The 17,245-nt window shown below is 39.8% G+C and overlaps 2 protein-coding genes across 3 annotated transcripts; one reads left to right on the plus strand and one right to left on the minus strand.

The window, feature by feature from the left end:
- The first annotated feature begins 537 nt into the window (after positions 1-537).
- LOC109477712 lies at positions 538-11,493 on the plus strand. Its single transcript, XM_019779057.1, has 15 exons — positions 538-674; positions 1,267-1,527; positions 1,784-1,900; positions 2,020-2,148; positions 2,570-2,725; positions 2,930-3,106; positions 3,410-3,770; positions 4,069-4,317; positions 4,533-4,670; positions 4,951-5,109; positions 5,388-5,837; positions 5,972-6,244; positions 6,885-7,337; positions 7,612-7,899; positions 8,018-11,493. The coding sequence occupies exons 2-15, from the start codon at positions 1,330-1,332 to the stop codon at positions 8,500-8,502; spliced, it is 3,633 nt and encodes a 1,210-aa protein (XP_019634616.1). The 5' UTR covers positions 538-674; positions 1,267-1,329; the 3' UTR covers positions 8,503-11,493.
- LOC109477808 (renin receptor-like) lies at positions 9,332-17,194 on the minus strand. Of its 2 annotated transcripts, XM_019779205.1 has the most exons (11): positions 16,977-17,193; positions 15,763-15,896; positions 15,185-15,325; positions 14,877-14,972; positions 14,328-14,465; positions 14,118-14,171; positions 13,411-13,560; positions 12,857-12,973; positions 12,186-12,367; positions 11,514-11,590; positions 9,332-10,512 (listed from the first exon to the last, which is right to left on the minus strand). In XM_019779205.1, the coding sequence occupies exons 1-10, from the start codon at positions 17,017-17,019 to the stop codon at positions 11,533-11,535; spliced, it is 1,113 nt and encodes a 370-aa protein (XP_019634764.1). In that variant the 5' UTR covers positions 17,020-17,193; the 3' UTR covers positions 9,332-10,512; positions 11,514-11,532. The 2 variants fall into 2 exon arrangements, with proteins under 2 accessions (XP_019634764.1, XP_019634763.1); XM_019779204.1 differs by having other exon boundaries at positions 9,332-11,590; positions 16,977-17,194.
- Between the last annotated feature and the right edge of the window lie 51 nt (positions 17,195-17,245).

Consider the following 17,245-nt stretch of genomic DNA (forward strand, 5'->3'; position numbering starts at 1 on the left):
ATTTTCGAGGTGGTACCCTAAAATCAGCCTAGGGCCCTTTCAGTAACCATTTTCCGCCAGAATTTTGGGAATTTTTGCTCAATGAGGAAAAGGAAAAAGGAAAGGTCTCCCATGCTTCTTATGCAGAGCGTAGGGTGGTGCCCATACCCATTTCTGTAGCCCTTGGGCGACACACAGTTGTGCAATGCACTACAGCAGTGGGCTGGTCCGCTGGTAGTGCTGTGTGTTTGACCTCCCCACACTTTTTCTCATATGTGCTGAGTGCTAAGCAGAGAAAGAAGTGTGTACCATTTTTAAAGTCTTTGGTATGACCCGGCCGGGGTTTGAACTCACGACCTCCCGGTTACAAAGCGAGCACTCTACCAATTGAGCTATTGCACCGGCTCAATGAGGAGCTGACTTCCAAATGCCGCAAGTATGAAATTCGCTTGGCTGTTTCTGAGCTGATGCTGCTTAAAGAGCGACATCTAGCGACAATGCTTCAAATTGTCAAGTTAAACGTAACTTGTCACCTTTCACCTTTTCCCAGCATGCATACATAATCGAACACTTTTTAGTTTTCGTTCATAGAGTCTGTTGTGATAAACAGCCTTAATTTCAATCAACTTCACCCGATCATCAACTAGACAGCGTTGGAGGAACCACTCGGCTTTTCGGAGGCCAAACAGATGCAGGTAAACGGTAAATATGTGAACGAAATGTTGCTCTTGATCAACCCGGAAGTAAGTTACAGTCCATGTTGTAACGTAAAGCAAATGGTACGAAGGTTTAATTTGCTTTCAATGGGGCAGTAGTCCTACTAAGTATATAACCGTTATGTGTTGCAGTTCAGAATTTTGTGTAGACTACAATCATACCATTTTGTTTAATGTCTCGAATAGGAGGCTCCACAACAAAAGTTTAGTCACTTTTGACTTTGAGTAATTAAAAACAGAGCAGTAGTGTGTTAAGCTAAACCAGGTGAAGGTAAACAATAAAACATTGTACATTTTCTTTACAAATTTTACCTTTCTAGGTAAAACGTTATATTAAACCGTTGATAAAACGTTGTACAATTGGTTTTCTAACACTGACATTGAAAATAAAAGTGTCCTCATGTAAGTTTTACTTTGTTAAACTGCTAAAAAGATAATCCCTACCTACCAACCTTAATTTTTTCAGAACTGAAACAGGAAACACAACATTTTTTTCCTAAGACCTTACCTGTCTTTCTCACACTCTATTATTGATTTGATGGCATTAATTATTAAACTGATGTTCAACTAGGTCACAGCAGGGGCATAACCAAAATGATTGGTGAGAAGTGACGCAAGACCATCAGTGGAGAACATGAGCTTGAAAGACCAACGCAACAGCGAGGGCTACAAAAACTGGCTGAGGGTGGGGCTAGCCCTGTTGGCCACCCGGGATGGTCTCACTAGTGTCACCTTGCGAGCGGCGAAGGAACTGCATGCGGAGGTCAAAGCCAAGCTTGGGGACAGTGTGGAAAACTGCACTTGTAACCCAAAGAAAAAACAAGAATGTAAGGTAAGAGAAGATCAAACAATATATAGAATGGGTCTAGACAAGATGGGGATAGAATACAGGAATATACTTGCTGAAATATTTTTTTTGCAAGTATTTTTTTGTGCTTAAACAATGTTAACACTCCTGAATTTCCTACAGCCCACACCTTTTAAGTATGGATATATCTTTTCCAACGCTAAAAAGCCTTATGTTTTGTGTTGTAAGCCAAAGCACATTATGTTGACAGCATACATGGAGAAGTCTAATATTTTTCTAGGATTGCAAGCCTTGGCGACAGGAGTTGGCAAACTACTACAAAGGCGCCAAGAGTCAGATTTACTGGACTAACTGTACCCCCAACAAATGGAGCAAGGAACCATGGGAGGTGGCAAAAGTCAGTACCTTAGATTTCGCGTAAATCTTTTAATGTTTTCCTTATACTTTTTGTTGTACGCACGGTAGCATTTCGTCAAATTGATGAGTATGACTGATTGAATTCTATTAAACCAATAGGTGTTCATGCCCAGAGGCCAAAACACAGACAACACGGGCCCTAAAAAATCAGATACCTCAGCACTCTTGAACTTCATTGTACACTGCAAATTTTGCAACAAGTACATCAGCACTAAGGCCTCGCAAAAGGTGGGTCAGTTCCAGCACTTGATTTACATTGTATTAGAGGAACTTCTGCAAAATTTGCTTTAAAACCTTCTTTAGTATCTGCTTCCTATACAGTAGTACAGAAGAATAGGTTCTTTAATTTTTAAAGGTTCATTTGTTTATGCAGTATATTAGTGATAAAATATGGTTTACATTTTTCCTTTTAAAAGATAATAGAATCTAAGGTTGTGTCTTCCTAACGTTAACATTACTCCCATAAATCAATCAATCAATCAATCAATAAATCAATCAATCAATCAATCAATCAAACTTAATTGCACAACACTTGTAGTAGGTACCATGTATGGCAAGTTCTTCTGAAGTAACATATCAAGCTGATATCTACACTAACATATACAGAAAGGAACAATTGAGCAGAAATATTTCCTTTTGCACGTACAAGGTCATAGAAGTCCGCAATCGCGCCATGCATTCTGCAGACCTGACTTTCAGCCAGCAGGAATTCCAAGATCACATGGCTGCAGTTCTGAGTCTGATGCGTGATACACAAATAAAATCCGATCCAGCTGCACAGAAGGCTGCAGACGAGATTAGTAAGGTAGGCTGATGGTGTATTTAATTTAGTAACTTGTTTTATGCACTTTAAATTATTGCTGTCTGCCTCATGCTACTATAATTGATCACTTAAATTCTTAAGACTGTGGTAGGGTAGTATGTATGTGTTTTAGCTCCTTTGTTTCAAAACCATATTATGCATCTAGATTTGTCTATAGCTACATATTGTTGTGACTTGTTGTAACAGATCCAGACAGATGACTTTCACATCGGTGCCGACAAAGCTTGCCATGATGCAGAGGTACAAGTGTTCACAGACCTCATGGAGAACTTGAAGAAGTCGCTCGAGCTTCAGGAGAAAGAGTTGGGGGATCACGCGACCCGCCTGGATGCTCTGGAGCAAGGGAGGACGACAGAGGAAAAGGTACATACATACATCAGTTTCCACCAGACTATTAAACAATGGGGGATAAAAACAGTAAAATTAAGCCAAATAGAGAGAATAATTTGCAAGGAGAGTTTTGCCATCCTAGAGTACAGTTTTCTTGCGCAGTTAGGAGAAAATTAACCTTCCCGCCAACTGACTCTCCTAGCCAATTATTCTTCCTTGTTTTGCCAACTTCTACAATCTGAAGGCTACATATAGGACCTCAATACTTCTGTATGTGTAAGTCTTAGTTTTGAACTGTGTCACTATGACATGTTTTCTTTTGTGTATCTTGCGAAGGTTTCATCAAAGACCGTGAACTCCATCTTGGACATGGTAAATGGCAACGCGGACTTGCAGAGCGTCCTACAAGTCCAAGCATCAGAGCTGTCCACCGTGTTACAGCAGTACCAGAGCAGGTTGGTTAAGGTGGAGGGGGACATTGCGGACGTCAAAGCTGAGGTGAGTCACCTGGACAAAACTATGACTAAACAAATGGCACAACTGGAAGACATCACCACACGCACCCAAGATGAAATCAGTGACGTGAGGGCTAAAATTGGGGACGTCAAGACTTCTGTTGATGACGTGAAGGAAGACTTGACGAAAGTCAAACAAAAGCTGCTAGAAGCACCACCTGGGAGCCCCAAGTTCACACCAGGTACGCCAAGCTTCTTTTGCCATAGATTGATTCAAAGCACCTACATGTACATGTACTAAGAGAAGCTCTGTATCAAAAAAGCAACGTTTCAGATATATTTATCTCCAGCAGAACTAAAATCAGAAAGGATACCCTTTTAGGTTGACAGAAATACTTCACAGATTTTACTTTTGTGCTATTTGTACTTGAGTCAAATGCTGTACAAAACTGGAACTCTGCGAGAGTATGTGTGGATTTAATTTGGCCAAGCTCCCAGAAATGAGAATTATGAACATGTGCCTTGTTTCAACTTATGTAGGTGCCAGTATCAGTTACAAGAACACATTGCAAGAGTACCTGGACAAGGAGAAACTGCCAAAAGCAAAGTACAAGAGGCTGGAAGGTGAAGGATCGAATGCAGGACAGCCTCCCTTCACATTCAGGGTTGTACTGCAATACAAAAACGCCCTCTTCCGGCCGGATGGCCAGTTTGCATCCAAGAAAGTCGCCACTCAAAAAGCCTGTGAGCTAGCCTTGCAGAGGTTGGGACAGTCACACGTGACAAATGGTAAGGGATAGATTTTGTTTCAGTGGATCAAAAGTTTATCGTGTCTCTTCTATATGACACGATAAACTTATATATTCTCTTCTTCTACAAGAGACATGTACATTGTACAATGTCATGTATTCAAAGTGCTTTTGATTTGTAAAAGAAAGATCAGGTCCTTCTGAAGCTGTATGTACATGTTATGGCCTTTCACACGTACAAAATGCTGTTTGCAGATCCAACACATTTTAGAGCGGAGCTTCAGGAGTACCTACGAAAACAAAGTCAAGACCAACCGGAAATCAACTATACGCAGGATGACATGGGTTTCTACGCTGAAGTCAGGCTGACCGGTACAGCAGAATTTCCTCCAGGTGAGAACAAATGTCTAGTACAGTTTACAGGATGATAAGAATGGTTTGTTTAGAATATAAATCTGATCTGAAAGGAAAGATGAGATGTGTAAGCTTGAATTTAAAGCCGACTACTTCGTGAATATCAAAAGGCAGTGGGACAGTATATTTTCTACTTGGTGAAGTTGTTATTACCCAGGTAACCAAACTAAAAAAATGAAAGAGAAACATAGTACCACCAGAATTCTTAATATTACCCCAGTATTCTAATCCAGAATCTAATTCACCTTATGTGTTCCAGGAGACACGAGTACCACTCGGAAAGAAGCTGAGCAAAATGCTGCAGAGAAAGCCCTACTTGCCTTAGGCGTGCAGCTGCCAGCTGTGTCCATGCGCCCCAGACAGGCCAGTCCTGTACACGGAACAAAGGCATCTAACAAAGACGACACCAAAGCAACAAGTAAGAAAGAATATAATACTACATTTCTACCTTTATCCAACACGAAATCGAATTTTCAACCGTGACATCAACCTTGGGTCAGAGTTGCCAAGAAGTCTGTTCCTGTTCATGCAAACACAGATATGAAAGAGTAAGAAATGACTAGAAACACAAACCTTCACAGACACACTTCTTTGCTATGTTAACACACCTTTTGATGTGCTTGCTAGTGGCATGTGTATTTCGTATCAATATAATATCTTTGAAGCAATTTCTGAACATCTTATTCTTTGTTTCAGGTGAAAGTAGGACAGTGATTACCAAAGACAGTACAGACTACAAGGCCATCCTGAAAGAACACGTGAAGAAGCAGAAGCTTCCAGATCCGTTTTACAAAACCACTCCAGATGGCGAGATCTACCTGTCAACTGTCACCTTCCAGACAACAGCCGCCTATCAAACCACCGAGCCTGCCAAAGGCAAGAAAGAAGCCGAACAGAACGCAGCAAACGCGGTGGTTCGGATGTTGGGCGCCCCTTTCAGGGATGCAAACTACAAAGGTGCTCTGCAGGAGTTCCTCACCTCCATGTTTGATTCGTCCAACGTTCCAACCTACCACACCTATAAGTGTGAGGATTGTTATATCAGCGTTGTGCGCAGTGTGGCCATCACAGAAGCATGTACTTTCAAAGTCACTACACCTAAGGATCCACAAAACGCCCCCGATCTTCAAACAACTCTTTCTTCAGGTCAGAGATGTACGCCTTATATTTGTTTAAATCTGATGTGTATACAATCAAATTGTTTTGATCGTAGACACGGTGTTAGCATCCATGTTGAGGAAATCTGTCAAATTCATGATTGTTTTTTATTTTTATTTCAGGGGGTGTAGTGAAATTGGCAGAGCAGAAAGTTGCAAAATTTGCCTTGGATATTTTGGGACTGCCCTTTGAAGCATCCAAACAGACAGGCGCTATACCAAAGATGCAGGGGTCTAAAATTGACAGCCTGGCGAAACCAATGACAAAGGAAGATTCAAATGCACATAAAGCCACCTCCGCTGTGAACACGGATCCGGCTAAGACCCTGTCAAATTCTGCTGCTTCAAATTCTGTGACTTATGTGGAAGCTGATAGTTCCTCCTCACAGAAAAACGGTAAGTTTTGTACAGACTCAACTCCTGTGCTCAGGAAGTAGATTATATGCCTTTTGTTCACTGCTGTTGAGAGCTTGTAATATTCATAATAGAGCCAAGCCTCAAAGGAGCAACAAATAATAATAATAATAATAGTTTATTGACAACAATCCTTGTACATGGCAGCGTTTAAACCGCTGAATTGCGTACACAGGTTTAAAAACAATTAAACAATAAGGTGGGCTAAACAAACAAAGGACATTGACAAACTAGGTACAAACAACTTAAACAAATACTAGCTGTACGCAGTTATAAATTAGATATATAAGTGATTAAAAACAATATTGGTCCGGTACTGGGAGATTTCAACCTAGGTCTGCTTGTTTATTTAACAAATCAGTGAAATAGGGGATTGGGCTCGTTTTGTACCGCTTTGTTTTCGTCAAAGGGATGTCGAGTTGGTTTGCCCCCTTCAGGCATCTGCCATGGATGTCTGAGCGGGATTGGGGTAACCAATGTCGGAACAAAGGGGAGTTAAGGAGTATGGCAATAGTGACTTCAACACAACATGACAACCTAGGTGTGACCAATGGAGGAGAACTTGTTTATGGCTTTCTGTTGATCTCTGTTGTTACTAACTGATCTTTTTCCTTCTTTTCAGTTGGAAGAGTAGCAACAGGTAGTAAGAACAGTACGGCGTATACGAATATTCTACAAAAACATGTGCAAGATCAAAAATTCGCATCTCCCAGATACAAAGATTTTGAAGAAGGCGGCACCACCCTGTCATCTGTTAGCTTCAAGACAAGAGGTGCCTACCAAACCAAGGAACCTGCGAAGAGCAAGAAAGAAGCCGAGCAAAATGCAGCAAAAGCAGTGATTGAGATGTTGCCGCATGTTACAGCAAAGGGTACCAACTACAAGGGTACTTTGCAGGAGTATGTCACTAAAGAGAACCCATCCGGCGTCCCCACGTACTATACATACAAGCTCCAAGGTGGTTATATCAGTGTTGTACGCTGTCATGTCATCACTGAGCCATGCAGCTTCAATCTTGTTACACCTGACAGTGCTAAAGACGAACTTCAGGGACAAGCGACATCTCTTTCTCAAGGTTGGTTATATCTATATCAATTTCCTTACTTGGTACACAAACCTTTTCCTGGATATCCTATTGCATTGTGGGACGCGTGGAGCATTGTGAGTAACGCAGAGGGCAAAACAACATCATTACCATAATAACATAGACCAGACAGGACATGGTGATGATGTCCCTTTTCCCCCTGCTCTACCCATAGTGCCCCACGTCTCCCAGCATGCAATGGGATCCGAGCCATCCGATCTAGTCCACTATGGGAAATGTCTGATTTAACTGTTCGTTTCTTTAGGGAGTGTGCGTGAAGAAGCGAAACAGAACGTCGCCAAGTTTGCATTGTATGTCTTGGGGATCCTCACAGAAGCAACCCAAACAGCAATGGCAGATACCGCACCAGAAGCCAAGGGGTCAGGCAAGGAAGAGAAAGAAGTTGCCAGTGTACAAGCTAAGACCAAAAGTCCCAAAGGACTAGAGTCAGCCTCAACCATAGCATCGGGGACAGAAGCATCTACCAGGAAGGCTCCTACTGCTAGTAACCCCAGTGTCACAAACAAGCATGGTCCCCAATTACAGAATGAAGGTAAGGGTTTTTGAAAACTTGGAAAGATTACTGGTAAACATAGGTCTGGTAAACATTTTGTGTTTCAATCATGTCTAGGACAATTCCTGAAACAAATTTCTTGACTATTTCTTTTTAGATAAACCAGCAACAGCGACGGAAAGTGCCGACAGAAATTACAAGGCTATCCTACAGCAACACGTGCAGAAACAGCGCTTGCCTCCGCCCAAATACCATGACACCCCAACAGATGACAAAACCTTCCTTTCAACAGTGAGCTTCAAAACAGCAGGCGCATATCAGACTGTCAATGCCACCACAACTAAGAAAGATTCTGAACAAAACGCTGCAAAATCGGTGATTGACCTACTGAAAATTCCTTCGGGTGACACCATCAACTACAAGGGCTCTCTACAGCAACATGCCGTGAAATTAGATAGCAGCGACATCCCGAAGTATCAGACATATGACTGTGATGGTGGATTTAAAACCGTTGTAACCTGTGGTGCTATTACTGAAGCAACGAGTCTTGAAGTTGCTTCAGAAGCATGTAACAGCAAGAAAGAAGCACAACAGTGTGCCGCGCGCAGAGCAGTAGAATTGCTCGACATACCATTGCAATGAGTAGGGCAGAGAAATGGCCATGGTGTTAACAGTGCCTTACACATACAGATCATCTTTGCAATGTTTTGCAATGATGATCCGAAAACAGTAATGTGTCTCGTGTTGGAATTACACTCATTTACTGTCAGAAGTCTATGTTTAAACTTTCCGACAAATTTTAACTCAATATTCTACATTGGCAAATATACCCTTGAAAGGTGGAGAGATAATTTGTAATCAGAGGGATGAACAGTGCAATTTTAAGACCCAAGTGCTTCTTATTATCATTAGATAGGAAAATATTGATTTTTTTAAAAATATTTTAATTCAGATAGTAATGAAACTATTATAAAATGGACTAGTGTGATGAATTTTTAATTACAAAAATGCATGAAATATCTTATTCAGGATGTTCTTTGTCAAACAGCACTAGGGCTTTCAAAAATAACTGTAGGGATACTCCAGACTCATCTGCACCTGAGATATCCTTTTAAAATGTATGGATTAAATCAATGTTTTAGTTGAGAAGACTTGTCTTTTGATTGTTCACATGCAAGGCTAAGAAATCAAGCTATTTCACTGCTGAAAGTTGTTTGTTCCCAGTTACCTTTTCACAGATCCCATTGCATGCTGGGAGACACTGGGCGCTATGGGTAGCGCAGGAGGCAAATATCATGTCAATCATAACACTGCAATCAATACAGTACGCATGTGCAGCATGGAGTTAGGGTGAGGATATTGTTTGTCCCTATGTTTACCCATGGTGCTTTGTGACTCCCAGCATGCAATGGGATCCAAAAGATGTTGTACTTTTCTATATTGAGTCGCCAGTAATCAGCCCATACTGACTTCATTAATCATACCATTTATTGCACAAATATCACATACCACTGTTCTACTATTACATGTACCTTGACTATCCAATCACAAACATCTAGAGCAGCACATGGCTCAGAGCTATAAACTTCTTAATAAACATCAATCATTAACCTTTCTTCAAGTTCTTCAATAATTATTTGATGTTCTTTTGACTATCTTTGGATATTATTTATAATGTGTACATCTCGAGTTCTCGTGGTTCTATAGTAGGTACCATCTTCAAAATACATCATTAAACAGAAAACAAATGTAATAGCCTTTCCATGGTACACACTTTACTATAGTTGGTTACAATGTACACAGCACTATTTTCTCAATGTTTAGTCAGTATACAGTATTGCTTAATGACAGATCTTGCAGATGGTACCACTATAAACCTTAAATACTACACTCACTGATCCAAAGAAGATTTTCTAAGTATACCTTCTCCCCTAATGACTAATTCTAAGGTCGACATCATGTTTAAACCACAAAATACATGCAAATACGACCTACACCAAAGCCCCTATTCCAACAGTTTGTGCTTTGTTTGTTTTCTTAGTGATATACTCGGTGTTCACTATCTCTATAAATTACAGAATTGGCAGTTGCTTCATCCATATTGAATAGATCGAGTTTAGCCTTTTAATTCCTTCTGTCTAACAATTAACATCTGTTATTTTACTCATTACAATGTACGGTTTTCATCTGTTGTTTTTTAAGATTAGGACTTAAACTATTTTGGTTGTTAATCTTAACACGGAACGTTGTGTCACAATTTTGTTCTATATACAACATAGTCTTTTAGAAGGAATGATGTTTACATCTATGACCAATGCCACAATGGTTACATTACAAATTTTTCACAAAGCAGGGCCCAAAATACATGTCTCTTTTCTGCATACCCTTGCTGGTGCAGGTAACATTGAAAATTACCTGCACCAGGCAATGCTACCTGCACCACAAGTTTAGAACTGTGGGTCACACTGGATACTGCTTACAAACAATATCCTTTCTTCATACAGCATTTTATAAGCGTTTACATTCAGTACAGCAAATGCCCACATGTGTAATATATACATGTACCCAGTACATGGAGCAGTGCAGGTTAGGTGTAGGTAGACTGCACATCTCCAATTTTACTAATACTGTATATGGGTGGTATTTTGAGCCCTGTAACGGAAAGTCAAAATGGATTACATCAAACTATTTTCAATGTTCACTGCTATATTTCCGATGTGAAAGCTACATATGGGACACAGTAAGTGACCAGGAATTATTGTTTCACCAATTTTCTGATTGTTAACTTTGATAGACACAATCAATGTTCTTGACTCAACATACATCTAACATGTTACATTGTACTTCAAATTATCCTTAAACAGAATTGAGTTACAGGTAAGAGAGGAATGGTGCAGAAGAACAGTGGAGTAGAAACAAGAGGGTCAACAATACAGGAAAATGGCATGAGGTGTGTTTATGTGAGATGTAATACAGAACTCTGGTGGTTAAGGGAAAAATTTAACAACATGAATGGTAGTTAGTTATGCTTCGTCAACTATTTGCATCCATCTGGTAAACTTCGACATTTTTTATATACTATATGTTTTTCTAAGAATGAAAATCTTGACAGCCTGTAAGAATGATGTCTTTCTTAAGTTGTCTGTTCTGAAAAGATTCATGGTTTAGTTTCTTGGTTCACACATAGGCCAAGACTACATGTGACTTTAAAAAAGGAAAGACAAAAGAAGAAGTTAACGTTTCAAGGTAGGGAAGAGAGGAAACAGAAAAAAGGAAGAAATTTACTACTTAATAAGTACAATAATTTTTGACATATTTACAAAACCAATTTGAACCAATGAACATAATATATACATTTAACCCTGATGTCTACAATAAGCCATATCACAGTTCCAGTATCATAGGGGATTGTGGGTAAGGTCATAGGTTAAGGCCCATCAGAAGTACAATGTAGACAATCCTCCATGTGAAAATGTTGCAAACATGTCAGACAGAGAATTGTATACAAGTATGGGCACTTCAATTTTACCTTAGACCAAAGTGCATCATGGATGCATATGCACACTCAGAACTGTGACATACCTTATTAGAACTAAAAAACTAACTTAAAGATCAAATGTATGTAGTAACAAAAAGGATGGGTAAATACAAACTCAAATGGTTGATGTATGATCAGTCCCATTTCTGTACTGGCCTGTGTGCACCCTGCCCAAATCGGGTGTAGTCATCCCTGTCAAAAGAAAGCATGAAGCTTAGCAAACGCAGAAATAGGTTAGCGGTATAAGCATCCTTTCCAGGTAGGAAGGAAAAAACAACAGGTATGAAAATGTGACTGTCTTATATTAGCTGTCTAATTGGGGCCGGGGGAAAAATGAGCTACAGTCTAAGAAAAAGTAACTAAAAGCTAAGAAAAAGAAAATAAATACTTTCAAGATAAAAATTTATGTACAGTCTGAAATTGAATGGGAAAAAAGAATGACTAGTCAAAATAAAAGAATGCTTTTGAGCAAGGATGTAGCATGAAAATGTAGTATAAGTCTATGTTACAATAACATAAAATAGCTGATAAAATAACTTGATTTTTCAAGGTATTAGAATAGGATTGCTCAACCCTTTTCCATTTAAAACAGTCAGCTTCAAGATCTAACATGAAAGAGTGTGGATTCCCTTTGCTAGGGAAAACAACACCAGCAAAGAAATTATCTGTCTATCTAACACTTGGGGAAACTTCATGCAACCATGCTGAGAATTCCTAACACTGGCGCCACCAGCTATCCTCCGTTATTCCCGCCCGCAGTAAGGAGATTTGATAGTTTGGTCATTACTCGGTTTTCATGCGTCCTGACGTCATGCGGTAGATGATGGAGTCTCGGCCAGGCTCCATGTACAGGAGGTTGTAGGCTACAGAGTACACGGCTAGCAGGAGCAGGACCCCCAACCACAGGCTCATGTTGAAGATGACAGGGTAGTCAGGTTTCACATGGGGTGCAAGATTACCCGGCAGATCCTGTATGAGAAGAGAATCAGAACACCACAATTATACACAATTTGTTATGCAAATTAAGCTGTGACTTGCCTAATTTGCTTCTAATTCTGTGTGCCTCTACCTAAGCTACCTACATGTCAAAAGTCATGACAATCAATTAATCCTTTCTGGAGTTATACTCTTCCAAAGACAAAAATGGCATCACAGTTCCAACACAAGCTGCTAGGGGACCCAAGTCTATACCACTTCCTCTGAACCCCCAAAACTATCTGCCAACAAACAGTCAAGACCACAGCATGTACAGAACAGGAGATATATAAAATGCTCCCACAGTTCCTAAACAAGCTGCTTGGGGCCCAAATCTACAACTCTTCCTTCCAGTCCAAAAACTTACTATCCAAAAGTCAAGATCACAGTTCCTGCTGCAGCACCAACAAAAGTCACTAGGAAGCAGGCATCATTCACAGTTGTAACAAACTACATGGATAACAGTACACATGGTAAATTTACCTGTGCCTGTTGCAGCAGTGAGCGGCGTGGCCGCTGCATGCCACTTGTAGGGGTGGACAGAGTCAGAACTTCCACAACAACATCACCTGAGTACAGCTCAGCCACCGACTTGGAAAACTACAGGACACAATGGAGCACATATGTTTGGTGACAATTGAAAACTGTGCAAAACTTGGGTGAAATGTCAAAACATTTACAGCTCCTGTTACTGCAAAAATGAGGGTACAGTTCAAACCATAAAATCATTAGATGTATGTTCTGTAAATTCTTTGAAAAATTCATCTTACTTTTCTCAAGGAAAATAGCTTGATACTCAAAGTGTAAAATTCATTTATGTACCTACTACCTAATGAGAGAAAACATACTGTATGTTTAAGTTGTTATACACAAGGTTTGACAACAACATAATTTAGTAACAGAAATTCATACAGCCAACCTTACGAACTGGGTACATCTGCTTTCATATTCAAATGTTGGAATTACTAAAAGTTGAAGATTCCTCACACACAAAAAATTGAATACCCTTTTCAAGAGAAGTTTATGAAATCCCAAACCTTTGGTAGGAAGTTGTTGAGGACAGTTATGGCATCCTGGACTTGCTGGCTGTTTTTGCCGTACTCCTGAGCCAAACGTCCAACTCCAGTCAGACTCACACTGAACAGGTCTGGTACACCATCAGACACCAACGCCTGGTTACCTGTAAGCTGTAGGGTAAGGAAGGTAAGGTATCTGTATACTACTAGTAGATGGTACAACTTCTCTTCAATGTAACACACCTGCTTCGAAGGCACGCAGTGCGGTGGCAGATGGTTATACATGTATCATATACACTGAACAACTTGACACAACTAACCTTTGCACATCTACATGTAACTGTAAGCTATCTAGTACTAGTAGTGATGCCCCTACTTTACTTAGTTGTAGCAAGTTCTACTCTACAATACTTAACTCAGTAACATTAAAAACAACTTGACCCAGCTAACCTTTTCACATATAACTGTAAGCTACAGTAGTAGTGATGTCCCTACACATGTACTTTACTTGGTAGTAGCAAGTTCCACTCTAAGATAGTTATAGGAAAGAAAAAACTTGAGCACTGCAATCCTGGGTTGGTACAATGTACTTGAAGGCACGACTAGGACTTAGGGTATATTTTGTTTTACATTTGCCCAAATCATTTAACTGTTTCAGTCATAGGACAGGTCTAACAATGAGTTTATGCCTCCATCCTCCTTTTCTCTTCATCCCTTCATCCACTTACTGTATCCATGATGTCTTGAAGCAGCTGCAGTTCCCCTGCAAATATCAAATCAGCCTGAAAACACAAAGACAAAAGTTAAGAAAAATTCATCACAAAATTTTTAATTTTGGTCCCTACAAAATTCCTTTGTTAGAAAGGATAATTCCTTTATTCTTTATTTCAGGTACTATAAGTACATAGCCATAAATAATTGTACAGTATATGTCTGACCTCTTTAGTTGTGTTCAGGCTGCCTAGTCGCTCAGTCCTCAGGACTGATCCATCCTTCTGCAAGTGGACAGCAATCTGCTGGGGGGTGGCAGGCAGCTGAGAGAACAGCCCAGGGTACAGGGATCTCATCTCGAAGACCTAGGAAGTAGAGAATTAAAGAAAGATACTTACTCCCTAGTAGATTAAACATTGTAGTCCAAATCCTTGAGAGTGATTTGATACGATAGAATTTTTTTTTCCCATATCCTTCAGTCATTAGTCGTCTAGTGATGAAAATGAAGGCACAAGTCTACTTAAGGGAATCCAATGCAATTTCATGGTGGAAAACAAAAAAAAAGTATTTTGGATAAGGAAATCTGTCTGATATTGATACTTACTGCCATTTCTTAGCACATTTTCATCATCATTTCATACTTGATGTGTTTAAATAATTGATTCAACTTACAACATTAAAAGAATGACCAGAAAATGGACTTTAAAAATCCAGTTCTGCCACCCTAAAACTCTGCATTGGATGACAGTTCATTTCAAACATACAGTAAATCTTACATTGCCATCCATGCTGAGGTCCAGCATCAGTGATTTTCTGTCAGGGAAGCTGGTAGCAATGTGGCTATGCACAGCCTCAAGATCTGGTATCCCGGTCTGTAGGGGAAAAATCGGAAAAAGCATTATCTTTAAAAATGAACAGGGCGCCAAGGAAACACCTTAACTGGTGAGAGTAGCATTTTGGCACCAAAACTGTATTGCCCATTTTATTGAAAAATATGTATCAGATGAAAGAAGTACCTTTCTAATGTTGAGCACTGACATTTAGACAAGTCCCAAAACAAGTCACTACAATAACATGTCTTTACCTGTTTGACAGGGTAGGCAGCCTTTACACCTCCTACAGGTTCAATGGTGGCTCCGTTAGGGAGGTTTTCCACTGAGATGAGGAAGTTTGCCCGCGGTCGCTGGAACAAGCTGCCTGGTCCTAGACCCTGCCATTCCAAGTCCTGGGAATATTATACAGGAAATGGTTAATGAGAGTTGCACACAAATTTGTGTGGATTAGGGTTGTGTTAACTTTGACCTGTTTTCAGGAAAGAAAAAGAAATATTTGTGTAAGATTTCATGAAACCAAAAAGGTAACATTTGCAAAGCAGATGCATATTAATGTTCACCTTTGCATATGGTCTGCTCTGTTAATTCTGGTCAGACAGGAGTCTAAATCCCTCCTGCTATAAAATTGCAACATGATGTAACCCAACACTAGTTACCATGGTAACAGTCTGGTTCAGGTCATTGACCTTTTTGGGTTGGAGAAGAAGAGGAAACGTACCAAAAACAATACATGTTTTCCTTCGGTAAACATAAATATATCACCTTTGTAAACCTAAATGTAAAGCACATGTTCTACTTTTTAAACTTAGTGGCTTATTTCACATTTTACCTTGTTGGTGGAAAATCCTAGGACTAGGCTGATGACCTTGGGCAGTTCCACTGTGCACAGAGGGGAAGCAGAGGGCAGGAACTGGACATAGCTGGGAGCATGTAGCACGTATAGCTGCTCACCCCTGCATAGGCCTAGGCACATGGAAAACACAGTTAACATAAAGCATACTGTGGAGTTCATAGTATGTGTGCACCAAAGTAAAAGTTACTCAAGCAACTGGATCCAATAGATTTTAAAAACGGTTGATTTCTGGTAGTATCCACTACCTTTCTTCTGTCACTGATGAAAGGTAGTGGATGTTTTGTGAAATGTCTGACCATTTTCAAAATCTATCCAGTTACATTGAGTAACTGTTACTTTGGTATCTTATTACCTAGATGTCTACTCTTCATCAATACATGTATATCATGTGTGTGTATTTTCAAGGTCATTTTCACATCCCATTTTGCAAAGTGTTTTTTTTTTTCTTTAAAAAGTCATTCCCACAACATATGGTTTATAGGATGGTGCTCATCTCTGTTTTTAAAGCTCTTGGACCACACAGAGCTGTACAGGCACTTCAGCATACAATATATTATGTTTCATGGGACGTTATAATAGAAAACCTCTCCTTGTCTCATTTGCATTATGCAAACTGATGTTTTAACAGTCACATGATCATATCACGAGATCAAAGGTCACGATGAAAAAGTCACTGACCCGGCAGAATGTGGAATCATGCTCTGATAAAAAGCAAAGGCCCAATCGCCTCAAACCAGATTGAAGGACTCTGCTCAAAGGCACACGGATGACGTAAAAGAGAAAGAAAAACAACGACAAACGACTGACAACCAATATTATTATGCTAAAAAAGGGTGTGTAGGGCCACATAATTTTTTCAACACTGGGTGTTTATTTTTATAGACCACTTGTAAAACTTCATTTTGCATGTTTAATTGTTGATTTCCTTTAAAGTTTTTATTGGAAATACCAGATTTTATTCGTACAAGAACTGACGTAATTTTTTCCAGGTCGATTTACAAATTGTCACATGAGCAAGCCGTCATGTCACGGCAGGAGCTTCAGATTGTGGAGCAAGAAAATGTGACCAAATATCGCTAAATTATCGTTTAGAAACTCTCTACTGATGCAAAATATTCTTATTTATAGGGCCAAGGCATTATGAGGTATAGAAAGTTAGACAAACGAACAAATAAAACCAGTTTTCTCACCTATGATTACCGCTAGACATGAAATGACCCATCGGGCAGCCATCTTGACTGTTGCATGCTGGGAGGAACTTAGGAGAATTGAGTTTACATCACTTCCGCATTTTTGGTTTGGGTGTTAATCTCAAATATTCATAAGAAATGTGAGTCATAAACGGTCATCACGCTTTCCATCGTGGCAGTGATTTAGTTCCCATTGGGAATCAGCATGTGAAATTCGTCAGTTCTCGTTTCTAGGGAAGCTCATTTGCATACAGGCTTTTCAACCCATG

The sequence above is a fragment of the Branchiostoma belcheri genome, unplaced genomic scaffold, assembly GCF_001625305.1.
Source record: "Branchiostoma belcheri isolate BF01 breed outbred unplaced genomic scaffold, Haploidv18h27 scaffold41, whole genome shotgun sequence".
Classification (NCBI taxonomy): Eukaryota; Metazoa; Chordata; class Leptocardii; order Amphioxiformes; family Branchiostomatidae; genus Branchiostoma; species Branchiostoma belcheri.

Excerpts from the sequence above, each read along its gene's own strand:
- LOC109477712 (XM_019779057.1), top strand. The coding sequence starts at position 1,330 with ATGAGCTTGAAAGACCAACGCAACAGCGAGGGCTACAAAAACTGGCTG. Across the intron at positions 4,671-4,950 it reads TACAGCAGAATTTCCTCCAG|GAGACACGAGTACCACTCGG; the intron begins GTGAGAACAAAT and ends TATGTGTTCCAG. Across the intron at positions 6,245-6,884 it reads TTCCTCCTCACAGAAAAACG|TTGGAAGAGTAGCAACAGGT; the intron begins GTAAGTTTTGTA and ends CCTTCTTTTCAG.
- LOC109477808 (XM_019779204.1), bottom strand. The coding sequence starts at position 17,019 with ATGGCTGCCCGATGGGTCATTTCATGTCTAGCGGTAATCATAG. Across the intron at positions 14,973-15,184 it reads CTGCCTACCCTGTCAAACAG|ACCGGGATACCAGATCTTGA; the intron begins GTAAAGACATGT and ends TTTCCCCTACAG. Across the intron at positions 12,368-12,856 it reads CACTGCTGCAACAGGCACAG|GATCTGCCGGGTAATCTTGC; the intron begins GTAAATTTACCA and ends CTTCTCATACAG.